We start from the raw sequence: 11,034 nt of genomic DNA on the forward strand, positions 1-11,034 counted from the left end.
GGAGAAGATAGCCGAATCAACAATATGTGATATTAATTGACAATACTTAACATCTACATCACAAGTTTTTCATCAAGTAATGGGAGGAACCTTCAAGGAGGCACCTCTTTTTAGGCTTATCTGAGGAATGAGAATTAACGTATTTCATAAGATTAGTCCAAAAGAATCCCATCCAACCCCCTCTCTCTGGCATGCTCTCTACAATATATAGTCTTTTGAAGGATTATAGGTAATCACAAACTATACAGGATCCTAGAATATACTTTCATTATCCCTTTCATGGGGAGAACCGGTCCTGGGAGGTCCATCCCCGATATGGTGAAAGGCTAGGGATTATTTATGTGCTGGAGATTATTTGAGGGCTGAAATTGTAGTTCATCATCTAGAACATCGTGCAATGCTGCACCTCAAAGACGGGTGCAACGATGTTCCTTAAAGACGATATACTGAAGCTTTGATAACTGCTCTCTACTATAACAACTCTTGATCGTAGGGCAACCGACCCTTCTACACGCAACCATTATAATTCAAGGAGCTTTGTAATATATTACTGCCTTTAGGACATGTGTTTGTATGTGTAATCACTAACTCATAATGAATCAGATTAAATGGTCTAATCACTAACTCAAAATGAATCATATCACGTAAAAACTTATGATGTCTCTACTCGTAACTTTATTATTCGAGTGTGTTGGATTTTCATGCGACGCTAAGACAATTCATCACTCTACCCTGATGATTTCTCTAGCACACATTAATATTTATGTAACATAAGACAAACATAATTAAAATCTTAAATGTTATAGATATACATGATGTCACACCCTAAATCTGAATGACATAAATAAATTCACTAAAAACCCAATAGAAGTGCATGAATTAAAAATTAAAAAATAATTTAAATCAATATAAATATGATTACAGTGAGATCATCATAACATCTAAATAAAAAAAAATATATCTTTTAAGATATCTACTGAAATCCAAATGACACATGCTACATTATTAAATCAATTAAACAATGATCTTAAATATCTACATTGCTATTGGAAGCATGAGCCTAAAAGCTCGTATAAATTATAGATAACTAGCAACCTGAACTTCAGAAAACAGAAGATATGAGTTCGCAAAAAATAAACTTAGGAGGTGAAACTCCACAAAACAACTATATAAATAGCCAGACGTAGGACATAAATATAATAAAAAAATGATACAAATAACATCAAATGTTATATTATAACAATTATGGATAATATATAAAAGAATGCATTTCAAATTGGAATTACTCTAATAATTATTTTTTATTATTAGAGTAATGATCATTTAATCTCTTTTATTATGTGTATGCATATGAATAATCGGTTTACTATGTTGGAAATTAAATGAATATACACACGGCAAAAAAATCTAATTATTTTTTATAGAGTTATCACTCTAACTAAACAACATTCAAAGGGACATTATACTGGCATATACATTATTATATTAAAAACACACATTCCAAATATTATAGGGAAATGATTTGTAAGCATTATCACAAAAATGACAATAGTTATGCATATATCAAGCATAGATTTGCACAATAAAATCTATCGCATTCTTGCATGTAAGTGTTTATCATAACTAATGGGAACAACTCAATGTCCGAGATTTTGTTCAATAACAAATGAAGGCAAAACAAAATAACAGATCATACCAACATAATCTTGCAAAGTATGATAATTAAATAATGTCATTCTATAATAAATTTATAAACAATAAAAATATAATAAAAATACCAATGCATATACTCCGTGACAAGTAATACATTATAATAGAATTTAGGTTTAATTTCTATTGAAGCACCAATAAAGACTTAGTTGATGAAACTCATAAAGTATTATAATCACTTGTAATCAATGAAAAATAAATAAGTCAAACTTTTGGGCTCAGATTTAACTTGTTGTTTCAAGAAAAAGAAGAGGATGATGATAAGTGGTGTGAGTAGAAAGAAAAAACTATTGCTTATTTCAACTCTCTCCAAATGAATTTATAAAAGTTATTGAAGTCATCAAATTAGAAGCTCTTCCTTGCTCGCATTTGCAAGCTTCGGCCAACGTCCATGCTTGCAAATTTGCATTCACTCGCATGAACTCATCATTCCCAAGGCACTCATCTATTTTGCTCTCTTCGTTGTTCTCATCACTTGTATAAGTTTGCTTCTTGTTGACCTTAGAACCCTAATTCAGGACTTGAAAATGTGTGATGGGCTAGCTCGTGGTTGGACAGTTTGGTACAAAACATTAATGCTATTATAAATATGATAGAAATATACGAGAAATTGTATGATTATATAAAATTATCAAAATAAACTATCATTAGATTTCATGAATACATGTTATAAAATTAACATCATCTTAATATAATCTCTGTATTAGGTATTTGCCTATATATATATATATTATATATATATATATATATTCCTACGTATGTGTGGGCCACTGACTTATAATGATTTTAAAAATAATCTAAAAATGCCAGCTAGTATGAACAAAACTGAATTTCTTTTGCAACGAATAAGGTAAACCATTGGAGGGTTTAATGGTTAATTAATAAAAAAGAAAAGGGTATATTGGTCATCAGCTGAAATTGTTCGTAGAACGTTGGAGGCCCGCCAGAGCTATAAAGTAATCCCCACTAACCCGGCGACTTTCTCAACATATTCTCCACCTTTCTCCTCTTCGTGCTGTTGTGCTCTAGTTTGGATTAGTAAGCCCTAACCCTAGGGCGAATTGAACGAAATAATCCCCTCTGTGTCTGTAAATCATCAGGAAGCTGTTATATATTTCGAGGCGCGAAGCTTCATTATAAGTTTCAAGGTGCGAAGCTTCGATGTTTATCTTTGTTCTGTTACTTTGGGTTTGGTTTTTGGGGTGGATCTAAGATTGGTTTTGTGTAGCTTATCTCTGGTCTTTTTGCTGCACTTTTGCTGTGGGAATTGGAGGGAGAAGGCGGGGTTTACTTATTTGTTTATCGGCCGATTTGGCTGGTCGATATGGGTTTGCTTGTTTGTTTTCGGCCGATTTGGCTGGTCGATATGGGTCTGTGGCTTTGTTCTTTTATTTTTTATTTTTTTTCAAAGTTTGTCCGTAATCTTAAATTTTTTTATTCTTCATTTTACGTTTTAATTGCTGTTTCTTAATTTAGTAAATATTTTTTGTTGTGATTTTGTTTCTTTTGATTCGCTGTAAATCACCCAGTTTTTGCTCCGAAGCTCTGTTTGTTGAGAGGCTGTACTGGTGATGCCATGGCAGCGGGCATGCGTATTTTTTTTTCTCCCTCTTAAAAATAAGATTTTTTTCTTAATTATGTAGGAGAGGTTAGATCTTTGGGATCTGGCTGGAAGAGTTAGGGTTTCCTTTATCGATATTTCGAAACCTTGAGTCGCTAATTACTTTTTCTTTGTTCATTCAACCTCCTCTACAGAGTAATCGTGATCATATGCACTAAATTCACAAGTTTGAAGAAGATTAGTCAATTGACACCATGGTTGCTTCCATTGCCGCCTCAGCTTTTTTCCCGACTCCATCTTCTTCTTCAGCGTCTTTGAAGGCTTCAAAGACTATCGGTGAAGGTCCAGAGTCATTGAATGTTGCAGGAATTGTTGCAAAACCTGCAACAGCTTCGGGTGCCATGCAGGTTAAGGTCAATACCCAAGCCGTTCCTCAGCTCAATGGAGCGAAGGTTGGCTTGAAATCTGAGTTTCAGAAGGTTGAGGAAGATGCTCCTTCTGGTCCGAGAACTTTTTATAATCAACTGCCGGACTGGAGCATGCTCCTTGCAGCCATTACAACCATCTTCTTGGCCGCTGAGAAGCAGTGGACTCTACTTGACTGGAAGCCACGGAGACCAGACATGCTTGCTGATGCATTTGGCCTGGGTAAAATTGTTCAGGATGGGCTTGCTTTCAGGCAAAACTTTTCGATCAGGTCATATGAGATTGGGGCGGATCGAACAGCTTCTATAGAAACGTTAATGAATCATTTACAGGTGAGATTTGAAGGATTTGTATATATTTGTGTTTTCATCAGTCTGTAAGCCTAATGTTTAATTATATTAAAGTGTAGGAAACAGCACTCAACCATGTGAAGTTTGCAGGCCTCATGGATGATGGCTTTGGGGCTACACCTGAAATGTCTAAAAGAAATTTGATATGGGTCGTGGCTAAAATGCATGTTTTTGTGGAAAAGTATCCTTCATGGTATGTTCCTGCTCTAAATTTGCTGCTTATATAGTTCATCATTCTGTAATAACAAGATGTATTCGAGATATTATATACTTTGCTGTACTTATATTTCATTTGTTTGCATTTCAACTTGTGTTTTTTTAAACCAAACTTAAATTCAATCTGGTTTACAATTGTTCTATTAGTTTACAACCATATTCTTATCAAATGATGTTATTGAAAGCATTTAAGCCTATTCTACATTTTTTGATCTTCAAGATTTAAATTGTTATTTTTTATGCTTGTTTTGCTGTAACATTATGTAGAATAGTTTCTATCGTCATTGAAATTGGTATATCACATGAAATTAGGGCTGTTAACAAGCCGATTTTGAGCCGAGCTAGGGCTGGCTTGAATATATTGAGTTTGGATTGAAATCAGCTTGTGGCTCATTATGTTCGATATCAAGCTTGATCCGGCTTGAAATCAAAACGAGCTGGCTCAAGTTTGAGTTATTTGGATCCGTTCCAACTCCAAATGGGCTCAATTCGACTCGAAATCAAAACAAGATGGTTTAAATTGAGTTATTTCATTTGAATTTACATTTGTTCGTCTTCGGTTTCTGTTCAAAATGGCTCGAAAATACATATTTATGTTCAATTTGAATGAATTTAAGGCTTGTGTTCAATCATAATTTAATTCAAGTTAACTTATCTGCTTTCAGCACTGTCGTGTGCACGTCACCACATAATTTTTGAATTATGTTCAGTTTGAATGAATTTAAGGCTTGTGTGTTATACTAGAATTTAATTCAAGTTAACTTATCTGCTTTCAGCACTGCCGTGTGCACGTCACCACATAATTTTTGAAAATTTCATCCTTTTTATACAATTAAGCGATGATGATAACATTCATATGCCCGAAGTGGGACTAAAAGCCAGGTAGTGGGGACTCGTGTGCGAAACATGGGATTTTGTTTTCAGGAATGTACATACATACCACCCATATCTTATAAATTTATATATCATTTAAAGAGTGGGGCGAGGGGGGAGGGGGTGGAATTTTTTGGGCCTTTACACGTGTTTACATATCCAAACACACGGGCATTTACATACATACCAACCAATTCTTATGTAATAAATAGAAATTGGCTCGAGAAAAAATCAGTCCAAACTTTTGGCTCATAGCTCAGGTCGTTTATTTTGATCCTGGCTAAAATTCGAATCAATATTTGAGTGATTAATGATCTTCAAGCTAAATTCACAACCCTATATGAAATTCTTTTAGGGTAATCTAGTCATGAATTATATATAGTTATATATTTTGCCTGATTCATAGGAACACGTGATGTTAGATATTAATATAATTTAATTTAATATCTAAAATTCGACTAAAGAATCAAACATGCGTGAACATATGGTCTACTCTATTGAAGTACTACTAAAAGATCTATAATCTATGATCACAAAAATTAAATGCATAAAATTTTAATACTTAAATAAATTCAATTTCAACTAACTTAATCTAACATAAATATTAGACAAATTGGAAACTAGCAAGTCTAGTTTAAGTTTTTATGAAATTAATTTTTTTTTACTTGCATGGAGAAGAAAAATGATGAAATCATCATATTGTGAAAGAAAATAAGAAAATAAGGAAGGTGGGAGGAAGAATGCTCACCATTTAAGAGGAAGGACAAGCAGGAAGAGTTTCATGATGGGGGAAGGAGAAGACGACGATTGTTGTTCGGCCAGGGGACCTGGTAGCTGCTAGGATAATGCAATACCCTGGATCTCTTCCTCCTTGAATACCGACTCAATGGCAATGATATAGAGCGAGATTATGTAAAAAAATAGGGAATGAGGCTGCAGGGGCACGAGGTTGTGTGATTTACATGAACATGAGGGCAAAGCTTCACGTGATTGCAATTGCTTCCGTGGCTTGGTTCAGCCCTAAGCTAGTTCGGCTAGTGGGTATGGTTCAATTCGATCCTTGCACCTGATTCTTAATATTCTTTTCCAGGTAGCAATATGCCTTTCATCTTATGTTTTTGGTGGTGTTATGCCAATTAATTTTTGATTTTTTTTCTCTGTCATGATAATATTTGTTCTATTTCAAATCGTGGTTGCAGGGCAGATGTTGTTCAGGTGGATACTTGGGTTGGTTCATCCGGGAAAAATGGGATGCGCCGTGATTGGCATGTCATTGACTGTCAAACAGGTGAAACTATAGTGAGAGCTACAAGGTCAGCTTAATAGCTTCTGTTTATAGGCAAAATTTTCCTACTTCTTTTCATTTTATTTATGGGACATTTAATACATGCCCAGTTCCTATGTATTTACATATCTAACACCTAAACTTTACCTTCTACATTTATACCATCCAAATATTCTATATCACATAAATATACCTCAATTTTAACTTTTAAAAATTGAAATACGCCTTTTCATGCTTTGATAAGGCGGCATGCATATAAAAGTTGAAGCTTAATTGTTAGATATGTAAATACTGACTCCACTCCTTGCTTGAAGTTCCTTATTTTTTCTGTTATTTCTGTTCAGTGTTTGGGTCATGATGAATAAACAGACTAGAAAGCTGTCTAAAATGCCAGATGAAGTAAGGGCTGAAATAGGTCCTTACTTCATCGAGCGCATGGCTGTTATAGATGAGGATAGTAGAAAGCTACCAAAGCTTGATGATGACACGGCGCAGTATGTGCAAGAAGGCTTAACTGTGAGTTGAAGATTTTGAGTTTTCGTTCTGTTTGATGCATAAATGTTTCATATATATGTTTTTTTTTTTTTTTGGTAAAAACTACAGCCTCGTTGGGCTGATCTGGATGTGAATCAACATGTGAACAATGTCAAGTATATTGGGTGGATTCTTGAGGTATTCCTTTTTTTACCTCTAATTGTACTATTCATGTTTCTTTATTTTTATTACTTTTAACTAGTTTAAAAATAAATTTGTCTTTGCATGATTTTTTGTCACATGGATTATAATCGTTAATAAAGGTATTCAAGAGCTTTTTATTGAAAGGCTAGCTTCATTTATGTGGCTAAATTGAGATTTTTAATTTTTCTTAAGAGTAAAGAAATTTGACTGAGCTGTTATTCATTCCTTTCTTTTGGTGATGTTGAGTATTGATCCATAAATTTGATGTTCGATCCCAAGATTTTGACTTTTTCTAGTTTTTCCAGCTTTTTACAATTAGAATATGATAGGTGTAAGAAAGTTGTTGTCCCACTTTCTTGAGAAGAAAAACACTTTCAATCCTCATAAATAGCAAGGTTTCAAAAAAACCATTTTCCCTTCAACAACTTATTATTACAAACAGCTACAGTCTTAAATGTGACCCTAATCTAGCCAGCAAATACCACGTGCTGTCATTCCTTAGTCTCCAATTCTGCAAAAGCCCTTAGTTATTGATAGCTCCTTAAAGTTGTCTCTTTCTGTATCCATCTAATTTAACAACTTCACATGGCTGGAGTATTATCTGAAAGCATACCTTTCCATAACTATAATCATGCATTACTGGTGGATTGGACATCTTTTTATTTTCTTTAGAAAAGCTAGCATGGTTTTGGGGCCCATGGAGTAGCAGATTGCTTCTTCTTTAGTGAACTAATTCTGCAAATCTCTTAGCCAAAGTTTTCTCTTTTTTTTGGGGTAATTTTTTGCAGAGTGCCCCAACTTCCATCATGGAGAGCCATGAGCTTACAGGAATGACTCTTGAATACAGAAGGGAGTGTGGAAGGGACAGTGTGCTGAAGTCTCTGACCTCTGTTGATAGCAGCTCCTGCGGGTCTGAAGCTGCCAGAATGGAGTGTGTGCACCTTCTACGGCTTGAGGGCGGCGACGAGATTGTGAGGGGACGAACACAGTGGAGGCCCAAGCGTGCCCGGGTCTTCGACAAAAAGGGGCCACTCCCAGTTGGGAGCTCATGAAGATGATGAAGGCAATAACCTTCATGTTGGTTCTGTATCAGTTCTGGCTAAAGGGATTGGGAGGATGATGAAGGCAATAATAACCTTCATGGTGCTGCTCTTGCTTATTGTTCATCCTATTTCATTATTTGGCTCTACTTGTAATTAAGCAAAAAGCTGTTATATTTGTTCTCCTTTATTTTGGTTGTGTGAGACAGATGAGGGAAATTTATTGTAGAATATGGGTTTTATGATAAGCATGGTCTTTAATTTTTCTCACAAAAGTTTTTTGAGGGGGATCAAGCTGTAATGTTTGCCTCAATTTTTATGATTTATTCTGGTTGGGAGGGACATTTACATACATACCATACCATACCATACAATGCTTATGTATTTACATATCAAACACTAAATCTTATTTTTAACATTTATATCACTCAAATCATACATATCACATTATGCATATTACTATTTTAACTTTTATAAGTGAAATATATCTCTTCAAGCATTAGTAATGTGGCTTATATGTAAAATGTGAAGTTTAGGTGTTAGATACGTAAAGATATAGGAATTCAGTGAACCTTTCTATAACTATTAAAATGATGAGTATGCTTGTAGAATTGGCTATTCGTTAGATGCAATATTATTTATAATAATCATTTTTGATAATCTGCTTTTAATAAAGTCATTAGATATCAAGGCTTGGAGGTAGCAGGGGAGGGGGAATATTACGGAGGTTATTCAGAGGGTATTAGGGGATTATATTTGTGTTATATTTCTTGTAACTTCTCTGTAACCTACAAATGTATGAATATAGAAGCGTGGAACTTACTAGAAGGTACGGGTAGGTTACACTGAGATTATATGGATTATAACACAGATATAACACCAATAACCTCTGAATACTCTCCTTGCATACGTTTTACGTAGGTAAATTTTTCTTGTAAGGGGGAGGGGTAGGAAGACCACCTAAAATTAAAAGTTGAGATGGTTGGAATCATTCAAGGGTGATGACATGCTTCAAATTAGAGGAACTAGTAGGAAAGGGAGATAAAAGATAATGATGGAGGTATACTGCCATTGCGTGCTCCAAGTACTCACAAATAAGAATCAAATTTTAAGTATCATATTATTTGCTACTTTGATGTTGCCTATTGTTTTATCCCTCGAAATGATAACGTCTTTAATAAAAACAAAACTTATAGGTTATTATAACAATATTAGATATATTGTGGCTACATGATCATTTATTGTTTGAGGACATACAAATTAGCGGTGACTTTAAACAAAAAAAATATAAACCATATTAAAAAGCTTTTATTGACCAACGAATCAAAATAACACAAGAAACTAGATGAGACATTGTATGTTTATTTGATGACTTGCAGGACTATCACTTAAGAAACTCATTGTGCTAGCATGTAAGGCTAAGGTTGTGCTTCCACTATAATTGGAGTTTCCTTCAACTCGCATTGTCCTTTGCTATCCAACCCAAAATAATAGCACTTGTCATAACGAAAGCTTTATAGAGCTTAATTGACTTAATCCCATGATTGATTAAATTGTTATAGGATTTTCATGTTGAGAGATATACCAGTTGTTGTGGTATATATATTGAAAAAAAACAGGAGAGGGATCTTTGACGAAGCGAAAAATAGGACGAGAAAATTCACACAAGAAAATAGTAACACAGCAGAACACACAAATTTACGTGGTTCGGCAAATTGTCTACGTTCACGGAGTTGCAACGGAGTTGCAGATGATTTTATGATTTTATTACTTGAGGAATTTACACCAGTCGATAGTCTCGACTTACAAGAGGAATCTCTCGCTTAGTTGCTCTCTCTTCTTCTCCTCTATACCGAGATACATCGAAGAAGATAAACTTATAAGAGAAATAAACTCAATTTCTCGTCTGTCATAAGCCACCAAGAAGAAGTCAAGGAAGAACAATCTTCTTTATCTTCTTTCTTCTTCCTTCTGCCGCAAAGAACCACTGCTTGCACTTTCCTTCTTGTATCCCAAGGAAACCTTCCTCTATCCCGAGGAAACTGAAGAAGAACACATAAGGCTGTGTCGTAAGCTAAAGGAGGGCCGCTGTGATGCCTTTTATCGCGAACAGGAAGCGGAGTTTGGCGATGTTTTGCGAAACAGCAGAAAGTCGCGACTATTCGCGATCGGACAAAGCGAAGCTTCACTTTGCGCTCGCGGGAGCAGGCGGAGGCGGGAGCGGTTCGCGACAGCAGAAGATCGCGATGTTTCACGATCAGGAGGCGGGCAATTTTTCACGATCGGGAAACAGGGATCGGGCTCCATCTTAACACTTCAAGTTTTAGAATCTCATCTTGTTCCTTTGTCAATTAATTGTTAGAGATGTATACAACGATAAGACTGATCAATTTGTCAATTATAAATTATAATGCTGATCAGTTTGTCAATCATAAGTCATAAGGTAAATGCCATGAAAGTTAAAAGACTAGAACTCTTATTATCAAAGCCTATGCATAAACCTTATAACAATTGCTTATGTATTATTAGGTGTGTAAACAAGCCAAGTTTGAGCAAGCTTGGGGTCGATTCAAGTTCGACTCAATATAAAATATCACGGTTTGTGTTCGACTCATTTATATACTGAGCTCAAAAAATTTATCTGTGTTCGACTCGTTTGTTTAGCTAGTCGAGCACGAGTTGTTCACAAACAACAAACTATTTTGATAGCCCCGCACCATCTTAAGGGGGACTAAATTTAAATTTTATTATTTATATTAAAATATTGATTAAAATAGAATTTAATATATAAGTATTCAAGTTTTTTTAATTACTAATATTAATTGATTATAAATTTTTTGTAGCCTTATAATCAATCAAGTTATTTAAAACTAATACTCATTACATATATATATA

The 11,034-nt window shown here is 34.7% G+C and overlaps 1 protein-coding gene across 1 annotated transcript; it reads left to right on the forward strand.

Moving 5' to 3' along the window:
• The first annotated feature begins 2,705 nt into the window (after positions 1 to 2,705).
• Positions 2,706 to 8,414, forward strand: LOC110025999 (palmitoyl-acyl carrier protein thioesterase, chloroplastic-like). The gene is made up of 7 exons (XM_020726734.1): positions 2,706 to 2,858; positions 3,466 to 4,029; positions 4,107 to 4,240; positions 6,336 to 6,449; positions 6,766 to 6,937; positions 7,025 to 7,093; positions 7,888 to 8,414. Exons 2-7 carry the CDS (start codon positions 3,526 to 3,528, stop codon positions 8,149 to 8,151), a joined length of 1,257 nt encoding a protein of 418 aa, XP_020582393.1. The 5' UTR covers positions 2,706 to 2,858; positions 3,466 to 3,525; the 3' UTR covers positions 8,152 to 8,414.
• The last annotated feature ends 2,620 nt before the right edge of the window (positions 8,415 to 11,034 follow it).

Source organism: Phalaenopsis equestris, unplaced genomic scaffold (assembly GCF_001263595.1).
Source record: "Phalaenopsis equestris unplaced genomic scaffold, ASM126359v1 Scaffold000347, whole genome shotgun sequence".
Lineage (NCBI taxonomy): Eukaryota > Viridiplantae > Streptophyta > Magnoliopsida > Asparagales > Orchidaceae > Phalaenopsis > Phalaenopsis equestris.